Source organism: Mustela nivalis (assembly GCF_964662115.1).
Source record: "Mustela nivalis genome assembly, chromosome: 1".
NCBI lineage: Eukaryota > Metazoa > Chordata > Mammalia > Carnivora > Mustelidae > Mustela > Mustela nivalis.
The window spans coordinates 55,079,809-55,102,364 of record NC_139020.1 but is presented as its reverse complement, the minus strand read 5'-3'; the positions used below and the strand labels follow the sequence as shown (position 1 = coordinate 55,102,364).

Sequence of the window (22,556 nt, the reverse complement as noted above, 5' to 3'; positions counted from 1 at the left end):
CCACAGCAACTTCTTTCAAGATATGTCTCCAAAGGCAAAGGAAACAAAAGTAAAAATGAACTTTTGGAACTTCATCAAGCCTGAAAGCTTCTGTCCAGCAAAGGAAACAGTCTAACAAAACAAAGGCAACCCACAGAATGGGAGAAGATATTCTCAAATGACACTACAGACAAAGGGCTGATATCCAAGACCTATAAAGAACTCCTCAAACTCAATACTCAAAAAACAGGTCAAAAAATGGGCAGAAGACATGAACAGTCACTTCTTCAAAGAAGACATACAAATGGCTCACAGACACATGAAAAAAATCTTCATCAACATTAGCCATCAGGCAGATTCAAATCAAAACCACATGGAGATACCACCTTACACCAGTGAGAATGGCCAAAATTAATAGGACAAGAAACAACAAATGTTGGAGAGGATGTAGAGAAAAGGGAACCTTCTTACACTGTTGGTGGAAATGCAAGTTGGTGCAGCTGTTTTGGAAAATAGTGTGGAGATTCCTTAAGAAATTAAAAATAGAGCTACCCTATGACCCTGCAATTGCATTACTGGGTATTTACCCCAAAATACTGGCTATTTACCCCAAAGATGTAGTGAAAAGAAGAGTCATCTGTATCCCAATGTTCATAGCAGCAATGGCCATAATCACCAAACTGTGCCCTTCAATAGATGAATGGATAAAGAAGATATGGTCACGGATTGCATAGAGCACTGGGTGTGGTGCAAAAATAATGAATACTGTTATGCTGAAAATAAATAAAAAAAAAAAAAGAAGAAGAAGATATGGTCCATATACACAATGGAGTATTATGCCTCCATCAGAAAGGATGTTGAAATATGTTGCAATACCCAACTTTTGTATCAACATGGACAGGTCTGGAGGAGATTATGCTGAGTGAAAAAAGTCAAGCAGTGAGAGTCAATTATCATATGGTTTCACTTACTTGTGGAGCATAAGGAATAACATGGAGGACATTACAAGAAGGAAAGGAAAAGTGAATTGAGGGGAATTGGAGAGGGAGATGAAGCATGAGAGACTGTCGACTCTGAGAAACAAGCTTAGGGTTTTGTGGGGAGGAGGAGGAGATAGGTGAGCCTGGTGGTGGGTATTAAGGAGAGTACATATTGCGTGCAGCACTGGGTATGGTGCAAACAATGAATCCTGGAGCACACACACACAAGGAGATACACAGAAAAAAAAAATAAGTGTATGTAATTCAGCATATTAACAAAAAAAAAGAAAGAATAAGAAAAAAAAACCAATGATCATTTCAATGCATGCAGAGAAGCATTAATTCAATACCAATTCATGATGTGACAGAACGAACCTTGACCCTTATGTCACACCATCTGCAAAACTTGAAAATGGATAATAAATCTGTAAAACCTAAAAACTTAAAACTTAGAAAAAATATAGGAGAAAATCTTTTGATTTGTGGGTGGAAAAATTTTTCTTAAAACACAGAAAGCATTAAGCATAAAAGAAACATAAGACTTTACTGAAATTATTAATTTGTGCTTTTTGAAAGATACCTCTTAGAAAATAAAAAGACATGCCATGGACTGGGATAAAATATTTTTAAAATACATTTTAGGTAAAGAACTTTTATCTGGAATATATAAAGAAATCTTACAGCTAAAAATAAAACAAACAATCCAATGAAAAAAATTGGCAAAAAATTAGAATAGATAATTCATCAAAGAAAATATATGGGTGGCAAACAAACACATGAAAAGATATTCAATTTCATTAGTCATTAGGCAAATGCAAATTAAGACCACAATAATATACTATTACACACCTGCAGAGAAACTAGAACTCTCCTATATTGCTGGTGAGAATGATAAAATGTACAGCTGCTTTGAAAACCATTCGGCTTAGTTTCTTTAACCTTAAACATATACCATATGAATCAGTGCTCCTGCTCCTAGGAATTTGCACAAAAGAAATGAAAGCATATGTCTTTATGATTTCATATATGTGAGTAGTTATAGTGGCTTTATTCACAATAGCCCATACCAGAGACAACTCAAATATTATCAGCTGTTGAATGCATAAATAAGTTGTGGTACATCTATACAATGGAAGACTACTCAGTAATAGACAAAAATAAACTATAGTGATACATGCAATAACATGGATGAATCTCAAAAGCATTATGCTAAGTGAAAAAGTTCAGTGCAAAAGGTTTTCCTACTAAAGGACTGTCAGTAAAAAGCGTATTATCAGAACAGACAGCATACAAATGGTTACCCAGGTTTAGAGGTTGGGAGAAGGGAATGACTGAAAAAGAGATTTGGGGGAAACTTTTTGGGAAGATAAAAATAGTCTGTATCTTGACCATGGTAGTGGTTATCCAACTGTATACAAAGAAACTCATTTAAATGTTTATTTCTAAAGAGTTAATTTTACTGTATATAAACTGTAGCTTGAAAAATATGACCTATAAAAAGAACTTCAGTGTTTAGGGCCCCTGGGTGGCTCAGCTGGTTAGTAACTGGTTAAGCAACTGCCTTCGGCTCAGGTTATGATCCCGGAGTCCCGGGATAGAGTCCCGCATCAGGCTCCCAGCTCTGTGGGGAGTCTGCTTCTCCTTCTGACCTTCTCCCATCTCATGTTCTCTCTCTCTCTCAAATAAATAAATAAAATCTTAAAAAAAAAAAAAGAACTTCAGTCCTTAGAAATGCACTTATAGATGACATTTTTTATAAAAAAGACCAAGAAAGGGATGACTGTGATGGTCAGGATAACAGTTACCTAGAGAGAAGGTGAGGAGTTGAGGAATGGGGAACAGCCACAGGGAGTGCTTCTGGAGTGGTGGCAAAATCCTACTAACTTGGGTGGGGACACAAGAGTGTTTGTTGTATAATAACTATTAAACATTGCATTTATATTTTGTGAGCTTTTCCTCAAATATATTTTAATAACAATAAAGCATCTTAGAGTTTAAAAAAAAATAGCCATCCTATTATTCATGCATAAAACCCCATGAAGTAGCTCCTCCAATTTGGCAACTGAGATCCAGTTACCAGAGGATTCTCCCACAGTAAACAACTTAAAACCTGGGAAAATTACAAAAAGCAGCTCCCTGAGGCACTGAGAGTAGAAAGAAAAGACCAACTTTGCTGAGAGGGTACATGCTCAGGGTAGAGGAGGAGAGAACTGGATGAAATGTCAATAGTTCACCTAGTTTAGAGCTTTTAACCTGGAGCTAGGTATAGTCTGGTGGAAAACAAGTCTCCCAGACTACAGGGACCAGAAAATTGAAGCCAGGGAACTATGGCTACTTAAGAGAGTGGGGGGAATCCCAAAAGGGAAAGAGTCAGAGAAGAGATCTCCAAAAGTTTCTAGTCAGACCTCTGACTGATGAATTATCTATGGATGGAACAGACTCAAAGCAGCTCAGATGAAGGTAAAGATCTCAACTGAGACTAGAACCACTGCCCACCCCCAAAAGAGTTCACAGTTCATATCCAAGTTAACTGACTGTCAAAACAAAAGTAACATACCCATTGCAGAATTAGGAATGCAGAACCTCTATATCAGTCATGTATTTATTGGGTGCCGGCTATATGTCATGTTCTCTTTCTTATGATTTTCTTAGTAACATTTTTTTCTCTAGCTTACTTTAATAATATAGTATATAATATATATACAAAATATGCGTAATTGGCTGTTTATGCCATCAGTAACGCTTCCAGTCAACAATAGGCTATTAGCCTGTTGGGTTTGGGGGAGTCAAAAATTACATGCAAATTTTTAACTGTGGGGGGCAGGCAGGGTCAGCACCCCTAACCCCCATGCTGTTCCATGGTCAATGGTAAATTTTTTTTTTCCTTCTTTTTTTTCAAAGATTTTATTTATATATTTGACAGACAGAAATCACAAATAAGCAGAGAGGCAGGCAGAGAGAGGAAGGGAAGTAGGCTCCCTGCTGAGCAGAGAGCCCGATGCAGGGCTAGATCCCAGGACCTGGGGTCATGATCTGAGCCAAAGGCAGAGGCTTAATCCACTGAGCCATCCAGGTGCCCCAATGGTAAATTTTTTGATAGAAGTAAAGGGAACACGTGATTTAAAAAAAAAAAAAAAAACACCTAATCTAATGAAAGTTAAGGGTTTCCAAAAATTTTAATTGGCAAAGCCGAAGGAACAGAATATCCAAGCAAGGCCTGGAGGTCAAATAGATGGCATACCTAAGGAGTAAAAGAAGCCCAGTATAGTTGGTGCACATATAGTAAGAAAAGAATAATGAGAAATGACTCTAGTGAGTATAGCAGTGACAAAGGTGTCTGAAGAGCCAACCTAAGAAACTGAACTAAATTAAGAGCAATGAGAAGCTTCTGAAAAGATTTTTAAATGAAGTGATATAGTTCAATTTTCATTTCTGAGAAGTGTTCTTGATGTCTATGTGAAGAACAGAAGTGAAGAAAGGTAAGGCTAGGGACAAAAAGGCCAGTTTAGAAGCTGTTTAAGAATTCCAAGTGAGAAATAATAACTTCATTTAGTTTAATGCAAATGTTGGAGCAAAAGTAAGGGAGGCATTTACAGTATTTTTAAGAAGCTGAATTGACTAGACTTAAAAAAACTTACAGAGCAGTGTTGGGAAGAAAGACTGCAAGTCCATTTGTGGGAATGTTGAACAATGGATATTTTTGGAAAGCAAAAGTGGAGCTATTTAGTATGCCAGTAGATAGATCTAGGTTTTAGGAATGGAACCTGTGCTAGAGAGAAAGACTTTTCATTAGCACATGGAGGAAAACTGATGTCTTAGATATCAATGCCAGACTGAAGAATAGTTGAAATTTATACTTGCAGTAGAAGAAAAGAGAATCAATGAATTAGGAGAACATTTTATATGAAATCTCTAATTTCAATAGCAATAATGCTCTTTACCTCTTTTGAGTTCCCAGCTTATACTGTATCTTCCTCTGCAATATAATTTTCTCATCCAAGAAATTGGAGAATTCTAATTGTCAGACAAGCTTGGATGAGTTTTGAAAGCTAGGAGAAAGTTTTCATACCCAATCAACCTAATTTAAATAGCTTTAAGAAAAACATCTTGTTTTTAGAAAAGGATTATATTCATACTTAAAGGAAAAGTATCCATATAATTTATTCTTTACTTTAGAATTTAAAAGTCTACAAAGTGGGGAAAGAGTGGGAAATAAATGTCAACCAAATACAATTTTTTCATACAACTAATACTACTTTAAACTTAATGGAGCTCCAACAAGTTAACAGAAACAGAAAAAAGCAGCAAGTGAAAAATATATACATGCTCAGGAAAAAGAATATTTTATTTCAAGCTTACCTTGCTCCTAAATTTTCAATGGTTATATATTCATCCTTTCTCACAACTTCAAACTGCAAGTGATAGAAAAAAAAATAGCCCTAAAGTAGTTCAATTTTCAAAATTCTTTAATGTTACTTCTTAGCCTTAATATTTAAAAAAAGATAATGAGAATGAAACTATAGAGACTTTAAAACAAGTAAAACAGAAGTAACAAGGTGAGCCATAAGCAATCCTAATCAAACAAAAAACTAGAGTTGATCTTAAAAAGCAATTCTACTATATATCAGTATAGGACTTAAATGCTCAATCTGAAACACAAAAATACACATATGTAGGGAAAAAAATAATACATATTTCTAATTTTAGTCTATTTACATACATACTGAGAATTAAAGATATTTCATTGAATAGAAAAAATTAAGTGGATACCATCTGAGTATATACCACATATAGTATGTGACGTTCTATAGATAAATTCATGGGAAGATGCTCCCAGACTCTAAGAAGTTCAGAAAGTCTAAAATTATTTTTAAGCTTTGATGGAACAAAATTAGATTATCATTCTTGGTTTAGGACAGACTTTCTTCATTGGTACAGCCATTGCCAGCTTTGTCTCTCTGCCTCCCTCCCCCTCTGTGTCTTTATTTTTAATTTTTTTTTTATTCTTAAAGACCACATAAATAGTACTTTGGAAAAATCAAATAGGAAGGTCAGAGAGCTTGATCATCATCAAAGAGAAAAAATATGTCTAGAATGCCATTATTATGATTCTCAAATCTGTTTGAAGTAAAAAATGCCATTCCAGTGAAAGCAAGAAAAAAATAAGAAAAAGATAAAGATACTCACCAAAATTTTAACAATTCCAGGTACATCACATTGTAGCATCCTTACCATGTCACCTGTACATCCTTCCTTCAAACATTTTTTCCCACTAAAGGCCTAAAATTATCAATAGAAAAAACAAATCGCTAATAGAAAAAATATATAAAAAATAGAAAAAAATCATTAATCTGCAAATCTGATTAAAGTTAAAAGCTGATGTTGCTAGATGATAAAACAAAAGATGAGAATAAACATTTGAGAGTTAGCTGTTCAAAGATAGTCCATTTCTAAGATGTGGTATACATATAAAATGGAATACTATGCAGCCATCAAAAGAAATGGAATCTTGCCATTTGCAATGATGTGGTTGGAACTAGAGGGCATTATGCTGAGTGAAATAAGTCAATCAGAGAAATATAATTATCATATGCTCTCCCTGATATGAGGAATTTGAGAGGTATTGTGGGGGTTTTGGGGGGTAGGGAAGAAAAAAATGAAACAAGATGGCATTGGGAGGGAGACAAACCATAAGAGACTCTTAATCTCACAAAACAAACTGAGGGTTGCTGGGGGGAGGGGAGTAGGGAGAGGGTGGTAGGGTTATGGACATTGGGAAGGGTTATGTGCTATGGTGAGTGCTGTGAAGTGTGTAAGCCTGACGATTCACAGACCTGTACCCCTGGGGCTAATAATACACTATATGTTAATAAAAAATAAAAAACAAAAGTAAAAAAGTAGTCCATTTCATGTATCAATGGATTTCCGATTTAAAATGCATGATCACACTTTTCTCTCTCATCATTTCTACTTCAAAGTCTTCAAGTACCAAAAACAGCCTAAATAAAATGTGCTCACCATCCCTAGGTAAAGCAACGTCAAGTGAAATGTACTTTAATTAAGCAAATGTAAAATACTGAATTCTATCAGATATATGAGGGTTCTGGGGAAAAGAACAAAAATGCTGATTCCTTTCTCTGGCTCTAAACTTGCTATTTCCCCTGGTTAAGTTACTCAGTTTTCTTGTACTTCTTTTTCTGAGGTTGAACTATACTGATCGCCCTAACAATCAAAGAAAATGAAAAGTATTCACATGTTGCTTAAAAAAATGAGTAAGACTTCACACAATGATTTTTAGTGTATAATGCAAGTTCATGTTTTATCTATTAATCTTCACAATGATCTTAAGAAGTAGGTATTACTATTCTCACTTTATGGTTTAGAAAACTGAGTTTCTGAACGGTTAAATCACCAAGATAATGTAAACAAAACAAAACAAAACAAAACAGTAAGTGGTTCAATCTGGACTTGAACCCAGATCACCCAACTCTATATACAGTGCTTTTTGTACTATGCCACAATTGCTTTATAATGGTTTTCTGTTATATGCACAATATAAACACTCTAGAACCAAACAGTATAAACCCAACATATGGCCATTAGCTCACTAAAAAGTAATCAATATAGAATCGGGCTTTGGTATTTAATTTAGTTATACTACTTTAGGTAAATATAAATAATTACAAATATATGATTGAAGACTATAACATTTATTATTTTTCTCTATCCCTTAAAATAGAAACTATCCTTAAAATTATATGTGTCCTTTCACTTTTTTTGTATATAGCAAGTATATTCTTTGATTCTATGTCCTTTATGTGAGTACACACGCAATCTATTTTTTTTTTTTTAATTAGAAAGAGAGAAAGAGTGTGAGCACAAGCAGAGGGAGTGGAAGGCAGAAGGAGAAGAAAACCCCCCCATGGAGCAAGGAGTCCAAAGTGGGACTTAATTCCATGACCTGAGCCAAAGACAGCCACCTAACTGACTGAGCCACTCGAGTGTCCCACAATATTTCTATTTTTAAGAGCATAAACTTTTGAAAGGGAGGGAAAAGATTGATAGAAATCACTAACCAAAGCAACTAGTAGAGTATCCCCTGAAAAGATGTTTATTAATAAATGGTGATGATGAACAAAGAATAATGAGGAAAAAAGCATGAGATAAGAGCAAAAGAAAACTAGAGCCAGAAAAAAAGCAGAGAAGGATGTGAACAGGAAGTAATGGGATGGATAAAAGAAATGCTGTAAAGTTTTGAAGGAAAAAACAAATACCTGATCATTTTCACCTGGATATTTTAAATTCTTGAACTTTTTCCAACAAATTTTATGGAAATAAACACAGCAGCTTTTACTACACATTAACTGAAAAAATCCCTGGAAAAGACGAAAGAGTATGCTGTTGATATGGAAATAATAATTCATATAGGTATAAAAAATACTACTGTAAGTCTCATTCATCCATTCACTTATTTGGACATGAACACCTTAAGTGACTTTCAAAATTATGCTATAACTAGACGAGTTTGACATGGCATTCAAAATTTATCAACAGATCACTGGTAATCAACTTTCTAAGTTATTTTTATAAGTCCATTTTTACATCACTAAAGACAGAAGTATAAGGACAAAAAGAAAAGGTAATTATTGGATTAAGCCAATGTAATATTTTCCATATACTGACACATATACTGTTGTTCTGTTACAACAAAATATGAGAAATTTGGTGAGTGACCTTTTTAGAGGAACATGTTTTCTACCCCTCTTCACCTCTATTTTTACATTTCTCTTTTCCTCCTGCCCCAATTCCATACCATATTCCCCTGGAATCTCTGTTAACAATCACTAGACCTGATTTGCAATGTTAATGACAGATAATTACTGCATTATCTCAAGGTATAAATTTCTAGTCCTTCCCAGTATGTACTCCCTGGGCACTATAGTCCTGCTTCCTTTAAATAGGTAAACTGCTTGGATGACAAAGATCTGAATTTTGTGGCCAGGACTTTCTGAGGCTACATGCTGTCCATGTGACTAGAACCCTGGAAGCCTCCCTGGGAAACCTTAGGACCATATCACCTAAACCAGACCAAGTTGCCACCAACCCTGAACAGCCCACTTCCCCAGGCCTACTTTCCATACCTGTATTAATCTAATGAATACATTTTGGATTTCTTCCCCCAACACTCACTGTATACACATCATGCTTTGCAACTGGATTTCCATTATATGATAGAAATGGTGTCAGACTGGCACTGATGGTTACATCTCATCCTATCTTGTGATTTCCCACAGCCTTATTTTGATATATTCAAAGAGAACTAGATTTGATGTACTTTGTTGAATTTCTTCATATCCAGGCTGGTTTCACTTTGCTTGCCCAAGAACCATTCAACAGAAAATCATCACTTACTTAGTAACAGAATTCTTGAAGAGTAACACTTTTTCTCCTTAATAAAATGCTGATATTTTAAACCTACAACATTTCTAACTGTAAAGAATATTCCACATAATTTTTACTGCTATAATTGCAGAGACATTAACTATAACTACAGAGACATTTGAGTATTACAAAATCCCTAGCAAAATTGATTTACTTTTTATTGACTCCCATATATATATAATTCCTGTTCACTATGAATTTAAGTTCTTAGAGACAGTCAAATTTTTTTTTTAAGATTTATTTATTTGAGAGACAGGTAGGAGTGTAGGTACAAACTCGAGAGGGGGAGGGGCAGAGGGACAGAGAGGGAGAGAGAGAATCTCTGGCATACTCCCTGCTGAGTGCAGAGCCTGACCCAGGGCTTGATCTCACAACCCTGAGATCATGACCTGAGCTGAAAGCAAGAATTGGATGCTTAACCAACTGAGCCACATAGGTACCCCAAAATATTCAACTTCTTAACTGGATTACTACTATAATTAAACCAAGTACTCTTTTTAAACAATATTTTGATGCATAACAATAATTTGTATGTAAGTTTAATTTTATAATTTCATTTTTAAAAAGTTAATAATTATATTACCTTGTAATTGGTGTTCTTTAAAATGTCAGCTTCGCAAGATCGTTCACAATCTAGATAACTGCAAATGGTCTGCTTCATTATATTACTTTCTGTTGTCTTGATAAAATCTTTAAGAAGATCCTAGATTTAAAAAATTTTTTAAAAATTATGTATTATTAGTAACAAGATTGAAATACTTCCAATATTTTACCTTAAATAATATGTCCATTTTATTATCTCCCTTTTTGAAGGCACTATATGTTTTTTACTAAAACAGCAATAGAACATTTTTTCCTCATTCAAAGTAAACAACATATGGAAAGGTCCTAAATTAGAAATACTGGTTTCTTACTGAACATAAACATAGGAGAAAAGAGTCTGTGTTTGAAGCTGTACCTCTCTTTACCATCCCAACTCATAGCATAATACCTGACGTGTTCCTACTAAAAACTACTTGCTCTGATACACACACACACACACACACACACACACACACACACACACACAGACAACAAATCACTGGGAGCCCAGGAGGGTCTGCTAAAACTGATTCTCAGAACACTATGTTGGCAGTGGGACTCCTAGAGTAGAGCAATATGCCACTCACTGCCATTATGGGCAGAAGCAGCATACAGAAATATGCTTTCAATATTCAGAGTTGTAACTTGGAATGCAATTTCCTATTTTCAAATGCTGATTAAATGTAGGTGAAACCCATAATGAAGTCTATGTTAAACAGGTCTTTAGACCAAGTCCTTAACGCTTATCCCTTAGAGAGAGTATTATAAGATTTCAAATAGTAGTATATTTTTTTAAGATTTTATTTATTTATTTGACAGACAGAGATCACAAGTTGGCAGAGAGGCAGGCAAAGAGAGGGTGGGGGAAGGAGGCTCTCAGCAGAGCCCAAGGCAGGGCTTGATTCCAGGACCCTGAAATCATGACCTGAGCTGAAGCTTAAGCTGAAGCTTCAGGCAGAGGTTTAACCCACTGAGCCACCCAGGCGCCTCAAATAGTAGTATGTTTAATATACTGAGAATATACAACATGACAAACAAGTTGCTATAGAGTGTTTGATAAATCTAGTTACCATTCATAACATTCCTTTGATAGCATTCAGAATTTTAAATTGATGGCTGATATTGAAGAATAAAGATGTTTTGACCAAGGCAACAAAAATGTTTTAAATATCAAGATAAGAGAGAAAGAAATGAGAGGCATTTAAGGACCTGTCAGTATAAAGGTAGTATATATATCCTTACAGCATAGCAAATAGCCAAGTGGAAATGGGGAAAAAAGAAACAGGCTCACAGAATGTATATAAGTACTACAGTTTCAAACATCTCAAACTTACTAGTTCAATACTGACCTACTGACACTCCCATCAAATATATGCCACATATATACATATGCCTATATGCAGCTACATGAGTATATATCTGTGTTCTTCATTTTCTCTACCCCACCTCTGTCTCCTTCAGAACACTAACTACAATTTGTAACTACTTTATTAGGGTTTTTTCCCTTTTTAATCCTTTTAATCCTTTTGTTCCTTCTTCTTCACCCCTTATCTCTTGCCTCTTGTCTTTGGCATTCATTCATTCAATATATTTACTGAGTACCTGTTAGAAGCCAGGTTGTTAGGGAAGTTAAGGGATGTTATGGATGTTAAAGACACAGAAGTAAACTTAGCAGGGCCATGGGACCTGCTCATCTACCACCATCTCATTTATCAGCATCTTTCAGCTTCAAGCCAGAAATCTTGAAGTCATTCACTGCATAATGGATTCCATCACCCTTTGTCTGCAATACATCATCAAGTCATTGTGTTGTTTCCCAAAATACACTGTAAATCCTTCCATTTCTATCTCCATTGATAACACTCCATCTTATCTAGATTATTAGCTGTAATAACCAGGTGCCTAACTGGTATACCTCTTCCCCACCGACTCTGCTCCAAGGTACTCTCTATACAAAAGCAAAAGAGTCAGTTCCTTGCTTAAAATACTTCAGTGGCTTCCCACTGTACCTACCTAAAATAGTCTTAACCCTTACCAAGCATGGACTGCAAGGTCCTGCAGAACCTGCAGAACCTAAATTCAGTATATCTAGCCATCTCTTTGAATTTGTCTCTAGCCTTGCTCATTAAAAAATTCATATGGTTTTGCATTTTCAGTTCTTCAAACTTGTGTGTCAAGGCCTAAGGGCTTTCCCACACTCTTTTCCATTTACCTAGAATGCTCTTCCCTCAGTCTTTACAGAGCTAGTTCTATTCTCAGCCTTCTGGTTCCCATAAGACCTATCACCTCCCAGAGAGGCACACATGTATATGTGCATATATATACACATAGATAGATGTATACAGGTATATGAGTGTGTATCTGTCTGTTCTCTTTTATTATAATTTGATTATATCATTCCAGTGTTTAAAAGTCTTCAGGGGGTTCACATTAACTTCAAGAAAGGGTCTGAACACCCATACTTGGCTTATATAAGGTCTTCCATGATCTGGCTGACATTTACCTCTGACATGTGTATATATGTGTGTATATATAAAAGAAAAAAGGAAACATTCATAATGGCAGAAACTCCTAGTAGATAATAGCTGAAATAATCATTAAAATTAAAAACTCAGTAGAAGGACAAGAACAAGGGTAATGTTAAAAATAACCAGGCACTACCCTGATAGGGTGCCAGCATCTCTAGGGGTGCTATATTCCCCCACCAGGATAAGTTTATCTAAGGGGATATATGAAGGTAGGAGCAAATGGGGTAGGGTAGGTCTTTGGTAGAACTCACTTAGGATAAATGGGTATAGGTCAGTCGTCTAAATATCCTAAAAAAAAAAAATCTAATCACAATGTCTGCGAAGCAAGATTTTGGGTGGGGTGCCAGGCACCAATCATTACAGATTAAGAACATGCTGGCCCACAGCCAGGATCACTGAAGCATTCTACCCTACTAGACATTAAATCTTTATTGGATTTTAAAGCAGCATAGGGAGGGAAGGCTGGTGGAAAGTCCAAAGCAGCTGGAATGGTGGCTGGATGCCCAAAAAACCCCTGGCAGCAACTATTTTTGAAACACTACATAAATATTTTAACACTATAACAACTAACATGATAGCACTAGTGTGCACTGGCTGAGTATCTGCCCTATGCAGAAAGCTAAAGTTAAGAAAAATCTCCTCTAGAAAGTAAAACAAAAAGATAAAATGTAACAAATAGGGTAAAAAAAATAAGAAAATCATAGATTTAGTCTAAGATATCAAGTATCTAACAAACATTCCATAAATAAAATGAAAAAAAAATCATCTAATGAACTTTTTAAATGTCCCAGAACATTTTCAAAATATAAGCTCAGAACACTAGGGAGCACAGAATATCCTAAGAACTCCCAAAAGGAAAAAAATTAAAACAAGTTATAAGCAAAAGATCGAGAATCAGATGATTAGATTTCTCAAAGGAATATTGGAAGCAAGGAAATAATAGAAACACTCGGAAAATAATTTGCAACCTACAATTCTATGCCCAGGCAAGATATAAAGTATTGAAAAAATAAATTATTTTGAAGACTTGAAAGGTCTCAAAAAATTTACTTCCCAGACTCACCCTTCTCTATGAAGCTGCTGCATGACTTGTAACACCAAAACAAGGGAGTAAACCTAAAAAGAGGAAAACGTGAGATCCAAGAAACAGAGTATTCTACATAGAAGGATAATCCAAGGAATAAAGGAAAACCCTAAAGCAGATTAAATAAAGATGTATAACTACTGGTAGAATGGGGAAAGAAAAGTGTATGTGTAAAGGGGATGAGTTTAATAAACCCTCCTCATCTACCATAGAGGGAAGTCAAAAGATATTATCTACAATGGAGAAATATGATAAAAAAGCAATAGATCTTTTCAAAAGATATAGATATATCAAATAAATACGCCTAGAGAGCTGGAAGAAGGTGTCTCTAGTTAGGAACTACAATTAGAGATGATGGACCACAGACTATTAATTTCGAGTCTTTTAATATTATTTTACACACTGTATATGTGTATTATTTTCCTTGAAAAAATTCACTAAAAATGTCTGGATAACAAAGAAAGATATTTTAAAAGGAGGAGGAAAAAGAGAAAACTAAGACCAAGTAGGGACTGCTTCACGCAAGCTCAAAAGTTTAATGTTAAAATATATAAAATCACTTTTAAGTCTTAGGTTTGAAGTCTTAGGTTTGAAGTGTGATTTTCCTGACAAATGTCAAAAACTGTCTGCTTATTCTACTGATTACTGAAAGAGCTATAGTAAAATAGTACTCTGTGATTGAAGACTTTTCTATCTCTCCTTCTAGTGTCACCAGTTTTTGTCCCATATGTTTTGAAACTGTTTTATTAGGTTTATACAATTTGAGCTGCTATAGCTTCTAAGAAAATTGAATTTCATAGTTTTTCAGAATATCCACATTGAGGAATGGATCTGGCTTTCAACTCAGTCAAAATATAAGGACCCACAAAAGCTTAAAGTAAAAGTCTGCAGACAGGTTATTCAAACACTAACCAAGAGAAACCCACTAAACAAATTAAAAAGTTACTACAATATGGCTTAGAAGAGGAGTAAAAATTAACTCAAAATTAAGAATACCAAGAAGATAAGGGAAATGGAAACTTTCATACTTCATCTTAAGAATAAAAACTGGTGGGGTGCCCAGTTGGCTCAGTTAGCTGAAGCATCTTACTCTTGATTTTGGGTTTGGTCATAATCTCAAGGTTATGAGATTGAGCCCCACCAGGGGCTCCTTGCTCAGTGAGAAGCCTGCTTGAGATTCTCTCCCTCTCCAAATCACACATGCACACATGCGTCTGCCCCTCACTCCCTCTAAAAAAAAAAAAAAGAATACAAACTTTGAAAAGAAATATGAAGATAAATATCAACAACTTTGGACTTGATTCACAATTCCACCTTTAGAAATTTGTCCTATAGGAATTATGTGAGAAATGCACAAAGATCACTTTACATAATAATGAAAAACTGAAATGTTTACAATAAACTAAATTTTCAATAGCAAGAAACTGGTTACACAAATTAAAGCAGTTATACGATGGACCATAAAAAAAAATCATACTGTAGAATAATCTAACTACTGGGAAATTCACAGTATATATTTCTAAACTACACATCAATGTGTATAACATCATTCCAATTTACTAAAAATTAAGGGTTCAAGTGTTTATACATGTGTTTCTAGAAAGACATAAATGAAAATACTAACAATAGTTTCTCCATTTGAAGAAATATGGATGAATTTTATCTTTGAGCACTTTTATATCTTTCAAGTTTTCTGAAATAAGCTTTTCAAATTTTCTTAGTATTTTTTAAATTTAAATCAAGAACAAAATAATGGTAAATATGATTAGAAAAAAAAAGAATTAACTATTACACTTAGCTCCAGCTATGTGAAGTACTGGACTAGTATAGCATTTAATCTTGTTTTTAATACTAACAAATCTTGTTATTTACTAACCCAGCCACCTCACTCCTCTCTATGTGCTGAATCTTATATTCTGCACTAGGTAATGGAATCAATGTTGTTTCTTATACAAAAAGCTAATTTCCAACAAAAGAATGTGCTTGCTATAGAATATGACAAAGTTAGGGGCACCTGGGTGGCTCAGTTAGTTAAGCAACTGCCTTCAGCTCAGGTCATGATCCTGGAGTCCCAGGATCGCATCCCACATCAGGCTCCTGGCTCAGCAGGGAGTCTGCTTCTCCCTCTGACCTCTCCCCTCTAATGCTCTCCCTCTCCCTCAAATAAATAAAATCTTTAAAAAGAATAGATATGACAAAGTTAGCATAGGCCACACTTCATCAAAAATGATTCTGATTAGTCACAGGTGAAATGTCCTTAAGCAATTTCTTACTTTAAAAGTTGTAGGTAAATCTTCATCTTCTGTAGGATCTATGTCAAACCAATGATCATTTGTATCTCCTATTTCTTGTAAACTTTTATGAAATTCTAGCAGTCCTCCATTATATCTGCAAGGCATTTTAAAATAAGGTCAGTTTGAATGGGACTCTGTAACTAGATAGTTTACCAATGAGACAATAAGCAACCCTTCTTTTTTTTTTTTTTTTTTGTGGTAAGTAGGGTGGTGAAAACCTCTGGCATGCTATAGAAATACAAATGCTAGGACTCTCACCTGTGGTAGATTGGGATGAAATACAGGTGGAAGGGGAGGCAATAGATTATGTAGTAGCTCAAGCTTGAACAGAATAGGGGCCATGGTAATTAAAGGGATTGTAGAGTTGGTTGGCTTTTGTCTACTGTCTTGGAAGCCTTGAAGAAAGAGAATGACAGGCACAGGTCAGCCAACTGTTGACTCAGGGCACACTGTGAAAGACAGAGGACTCTATGGCAGCATTTAAAAAGGCTCTAATCTCCTACATCCATAACAATAATCTGTACTGAAAATCAGGCCAAATTTAATCACAAGGTGAAACAAACTGCAAAAGAGACCAAATGCACCTCCTTGACAGGACTATTACCAACTCAGGACACTCTGTGAAAGTTAAAAGGTCTCTATGGTAATATTTAAAAAAAACCTTTACCAAGTCTAACCTTATAAGGGCATACTGTGCTGGAAATGGGGCCCTGTATTTAATCACAAGGGTAGAAGAGCAGAAAAGACTAAACACACTGCCTCAGCGGGACTGTTATGCTAAAATGAGGGCTTTGACAGGGAACAAGTAGACCATAAGATCTGAAGTGGGGACATTTAAATGAAACCCCTAAAGTGTCCTGAACTCCTCTGGCTGATAATGACCTCTTTCTTGCTAGAGGAGTGCAGAATCCATTTTCTGACCAAGCCAAAATATCATCTAAGGTGCATATATCAAAAGATGATGCCCTCCCTTCTCAAGATCCTCTCCTATCTCGGCTTGTTGCTCATGGACCAATAACTCTGGAACTGGGTATAAGCAGAGTCCAAGTAGGAAACTAGAGTCCCCGCCCCTAAACGAAAAGCTGATTCACCATAAGAACTGCGGAATTTGCCTAGTGTGTACTACTGTGTACAGAAACATATGTGGGAGTGGATCTTAAGAGTGCCAAACCAACAGAGACACAGCTGGATAGGGAAGTGTATGCTGATTTGGGATGACTCCTCCACAGTTCAAGATTGATTTTCCTAACAAGGACACCTGAGCCACCTGAGCCAACATGCTGCTGAGAAGGCTACTTCAAGCGTGGATCCAATAATGGCTATAGTAATTGAGGTGGAGATGCTGGAAATTTTTTGGCAGGGTACTGAAAAAGCCTAGGGAGCTAAGGATGTTAGAATGGACTTCCTACACAAGACCAAAGAAGCCACCACTACACAAGGTTCCCTGAAAAGGTCCAGAGGACAGTCCAGAGGTCACAGTGAGAAAGGAACCAGCGTCTTTGAGCAGCTCAGTGGTGACACATCCTCTAGGCCAAGGATGAAAGTAAATGATGCTGTCCTGTGACTGGGCTTTCTCTTATCAATGATAATGGAAAACAGATTCTCTCCAATGCCCAATGGTCAAGAGACTAAAGAGCAGTTCACACATCTGAGGGAAGGACAGCAGAATACATTCTTTGTCCTGTCTCACAGCTATGTGAATTCTCTCTACAGTATAGACTAAAGAGATTCTGACCATCCTAAAATTCTGTAAAACATCACAAAAGCCCATTTATATTGATGGCATCATGCTACTAAATGGGAAGCAGGAAGTCTTCTGGGTAGCCTAGTAAAAAATAAGCATGCCAGAGGATTGAAGATAAAATCTTACAAAAGAATCAGGTAACTCCCACAGAGGTGACTCTTTTGGGAATCCCATGGTTGGGGCCAGTAGTAATCCTGCATAAGGATTGGCACAGCTGCCAATTTCATCTTTCAAGTCTCAGCCAAACATTATTTCCTCAGGAAGACTTCTGATTCCCAGAACTGGACTGGGTGTCTAGTGAAGGCTACTTAGTTTTTCACTGCATTTTTCTTCATAGCTCTTTATCCTATTTCATAATTGATTATTTGTATAGCTGATTATTTGATTAAGGTCTATAACTCTCACTATACGGTCAGTTATATGAAGACAGGAACGATCTATTTTGCAAACTATCATATCCCTAACACTCAGCACACACAATCTTCAGAACATGCCAAATTCTGAGCAAATAAAATTAATAAATTATGCTATAATGGCTAAGGACCTCCATATAGGAAGTAAATAGTCCATAAAGGTTCCCCCACACAATTTCACTAACTGTGTGATCCCCAATATTTCCCAAACCCAGACTCTGGACCCTTTCAGTGCTTTAGAAACTCATTTATACCTTAAACATCTATTCCCACTGGTGATCGTATTAATAATTATAACCATCATTTGTTTATTAAACCTAGCATTTCTGTGTTCTGAGAGCTTATTTAATCATCTACAACATCCTTGTTGCAGGTAGGGACTATTATTGGTTCCATTTACAGATAGGAAAAGATAAGGCTGAGTAACATAACATTTCTCAGGGTCATAGATTGGGTACATGGCAAAAAATGTATTTAAACCCAGGTCCGTCAGACTGCAAGGCCTATGTTCCTCATGTCTTTGCTACACTGTCTTTTATTGCCATGACCTGTTAAGTTTGATATTTAATATCCTCAAAAGCATTAAAGAAATTATTATCTACAGGAACAGGTGAAGAAGAACCAGTAGAGCACAAATGTCATGATACCTGGTATACTACAAAAACTATCCCATTTCACAATGCTAAAAGGTGAAAGGCAAGATCTGTCCATTTATTAAAATCCTTACCTCTTCTGAGCACATCGAAGCAAACCACGTCCAAAATAAACTAAACACATAAAGTTCTCACATATTTCATTCTCTTGGATCACCATCTTCATCACTAGAAATTTATTCTCCGCTTCTGTGTAATCCTGTAGGCACATAAAACTAGATTTGGCTGATATAAAAGCATTTGTTCTTTTTACAATAATTATTTTCCAAACTGGAGAAGTCAGAGCAGCTTTCACATTGATACAGTCATGTAGTTGTTTATTCACATCTCTAATCCTAGCATCTGTTTGTGATCACACAGATAATATACTCAATGATTAAAATACTTATTTATAAAAGAACATCTTCTATAGCCAATGTTTCAAAATGAACATTTAGGGAATTTCTAAAATCAACATTTTGTCAAAAAGTAGTCAGTGAGTGTGAGAAGATTTACAATGGGCAAATAACACATGCTACATACCTCTTTCTTTCCTCTTTCAGTAAGTGCCACTCCATACAAAAACAGTAATGTCAAATAATAACCAACATTAATCTGATGTGCCTAAAAGAAAAAAGAATTAATTGGTTATTTACACTAAGTTAATTTTCAGCATACCAAAATTAATTAAATATCCTAGGCCTATCAAAAAAAAAAAAAACTCATCATTTACAACAACGTGGATGTAACTAGAAGGTCTTATGCTAAGTGAAATAAGTCAATCAGAGAAATATAATAATCATATGATTTCACTCATATGTGGAATTTCAGAAACAAGAAAAAGGATCATAGGGGAAGGAAGGGAAAAAGGAAGGGAAAAAGAAAAGACAAAATCAGAGAGGGAGACAAACCATAAGAGACTCTTAACTATAGGAAAAAGACTAAGGGTTGTTGGAGGCGGGTAGGTAGGTGGGGTGATGGTGTAACTGGGTGATGGTCATTAAGGAAGGCACTTGATGTAATAAGCACTGGGTGTTATATGCAACTGATTAATCACTGACCTTTACCTGTGAAACTAATAATATACTATATGTTAATTAATTGAATTTTAAAAAATAAATATCCTAGGCCTACCCAGCAATTATTAAAAAATAGTAAAAATTATCATCATTATATTTTTAACCATCTAGTAAGAACAATAGCAAATAAATTTTAGATGTATTTGACAATTTGACCCTAAAAAGAAAGGATAGTCAATAATCTTGAAATAAAATATTACAGTTTAATAAAAAAAATGAAGGCCATCAGGATTTATTGTCTCTTTCCCCCTCCTACTCCTACATGCTACAAATGGCTAAGATCTCCAGACAGATGTAGTAATAAGTACAACTATATTCTGAGTCCCATGAGTCCTTCTGAACATGGGAGTAGGTCTTGGAGACTTCAGCTATAACACTCACTGTAGAAATGCCAACCTCCTGGTTTTGATAACATAAATTGTTATGTAACAAATAACTATTGAGGGAAACTGAGTGAAGGGTATGCCAAGATCTCTCTGCACTTTTGTATTATACAGCTTTATTTTTGCAATTTCTGTGCATCTAAAATAACCTCAAATAAAAAGTTTAAAAATTGTCCATGGAGAAAAATATTATACATTCTGTTCATAAGCACTCTACTAACTGAAAATCATAACCATATCTTTTGTCACATTAACTTTTTACAATGAGACTGTTCCATACTATAAACAAGATTTTTTTCAGGTACAGAGGTACGATAAGCATCTACAGGATGTCTTATTTTTTAGTGATCTGTGTTCTTTTACCCAGAATACTTCTCATGGCCAACGGTACATATTTATGAAGTAACTGCTTTGAGTTAGAAATTTGGCTTCAAACTGATCTCAGTGGAAATAGATATGTGTGCTTGCTTTCAATGAACCTGTGTAACATCTAACTGGTTTCTATCTTAAGATTCCCATCTTTGCAGAGGTGGTAAAATGCAGTTCACAGAATAGACACTAAAGCCTAGATTACATGGGCTTATATACGGATTCCACTACTTACCACCTAATGAATTAAGAAAGTTATTTAACCTCTATGCTTCAGTCTTAAATCTATAAAATAGGAATAATGAAGTGGGGTGCTTGAAAAGAGTAAATGAGCTAATCCTTACAAAAAGTATCTCTCATATAGCAAACATTAAGTAAGTGCAAGCTATTATTTTGTAACTTAAAAAAAAAACTGGCTTCATAAATAATATGACTTGAGCCTTTGGCTCATACAACTCTAAACAGAACACTTTGAAAACAGGATAAAATGTGGAATTGTGGTAATGCTACAATTACAAATACAAGGTAAAGAACTCAGGAATTTAGAGATATAAGCATTACATTGCTAACCAATATGCTCTGGCCTTTCTTCCCTACCTGCTCCCCGAAGAGTAGGGATCATTCCAAGTATTGGAACTAAATGGATATTGAGATACTGGCAACTGCCCTCTTCCCTCATGCCACCTCCTAGAACAATGTTGCTCCACCTATCCTCAGTAGCCTTAAGGAAGAGGGAGAGCCATCTGGATACAACAGTAGGCTGCTCTGATCATGACAATTCCAATTCTGTTCAACAATGTTACCAAGAGAAGGATCTCCTCCTTTTCTTTATGTAAGACTCATCTTTGAAGTAATGTCTAAGTACAGTAGGCTAAGCAATCAGCATCTGTTAATGTTGATTTTATACTCATTTATTTTATTGCTTGGCAACCTGGTCAGTGGGAGAAAGAGCAGATCTTTAGCATCCCAGAAATTCTGGGGAATACTTGTTAATGCAAACTCCCTTTTGCTACCTATTTTGCCTCCATGTAGAGCTCCTTTAGGGTGGTATACATCACCACTTAGAACCCTCATCCTGAGAATACTAAACTAAAATGATTTCTCCACTTTCTTGTAAATCTCAGAGATTTGGTGTCTTTGGCTACCTTAGTTGTACCCAGGTAGCCCTTTCTTGAAGATAACTCTAATCCATCTTCTACATGTGTGTGAAATTTAGTTTATGTTATGAACCCAAAGTATTCAAAGAACTGATTTTTTTCCTTGTACTGTCCTGTACTATTGGTTCTGATTTTTGATGCCAGGTTTATTTTTCCTCAGATTTTCTATTTATTTCTAAAGTGTCATTTGATACTGAACATATAAATATATCTTGTCAATTTTATCTTGCATAACCACTCATTAGCAGATGACAGAAGTTCCAATTTTTACAAATACAGAAATATCAGTAGTTGATTAATAACTAGGAGGAAAGGAAGGAGTAATTTCTGAAGTTCATATCTCTCCATTTCTAATAAGAAAGCCCGTGTTTACTAGTTCAAGTTTTTCTTCATTTTAGATGAACAATTTTATGGTAGGGAAAGGGACTCGTAGATTAGGCTCATTACAGAGATGCAGTATTGAAGTACAAGAAATAGGAAGGTAATCAGTTTATGCATACCTTTTCTCAAGAGGTAAAAGGAAAATACAAATTGTACTAGCTACCCTCTCATTGGAAAATGTTATCCAAGTCCATTATTTCAAACTTTCAAAAGAAAACACTTACAGTATAATTAGTAGCCTGAATGTTCCTAAGAGCTGCTTCCAGTTGTGTTATCAAGAAACGTAAAGTCAAAACAGGAACAATTTCCTCCCCGTTCTGGCCGTTAGTTGCAACTTCTCTCTGTGGAAATAATTGGTCAAAATTTTCTATAAGTTAAAGCAAATATCTACATACATTTTTATTATACAAATAATACATGCTAGTTGTAGAAAATCTGGAAATGATTTTTTAAAAATCCACACCACTGGGGCACCTGGGTGCTCTGTCAGTTGAGCATCTGACTTTTGA

General features: G+C 35.5%; 1 protein-coding gene across 24 annotated transcripts in view; it reads right to left on the bottom strand.

The window, feature by feature from the left end:
- The window catches only part of DZIP3 (DAZ interacting zinc finger protein 3), a 122,802-nt gene that overhangs the window by 61,591 nt on the left and 38,655 nt on the right, over positions 1–22,556 (bottom strand). For 21 of the 24 annotated variants that reach the window (XM_082697178.1, XM_082697155.1, XM_082697166.1 and 18 more), the window contains 8 exons: positions 22,272–22,388; positions 19,222–19,302; positions 18,774–18,898; positions 15,869–15,983; positions 9,985–10,104; positions 8,234–8,335; positions 6,147–6,239; positions 5,319–5,371 (listed from right to left, as the gene is read on the bottom strand). In XM_082697178.1, coding sequence (XP_082553304.1) covers positions 5,319–5,371; positions 6,147–6,239; positions 8,234–8,335; positions 9,985–10,104; positions 15,869–15,983; positions 18,774–18,898; positions 19,222–19,302; positions 22,272–22,388 — 806 coding nt within the window. The remainder of the gene's footprint in view (positions 1–5,318; positions 5,372–6,146; positions 6,240–8,233; positions 8,336–9,984; positions 10,105–15,868; positions 15,984–18,773; positions 18,899–19,221; positions 19,303–22,271; positions 22,389–22,556) is intronic. The other 3 variants (XM_082697169.1, XM_082697170.1, XM_082697171.1) reach the window with 1 other exon arrangement.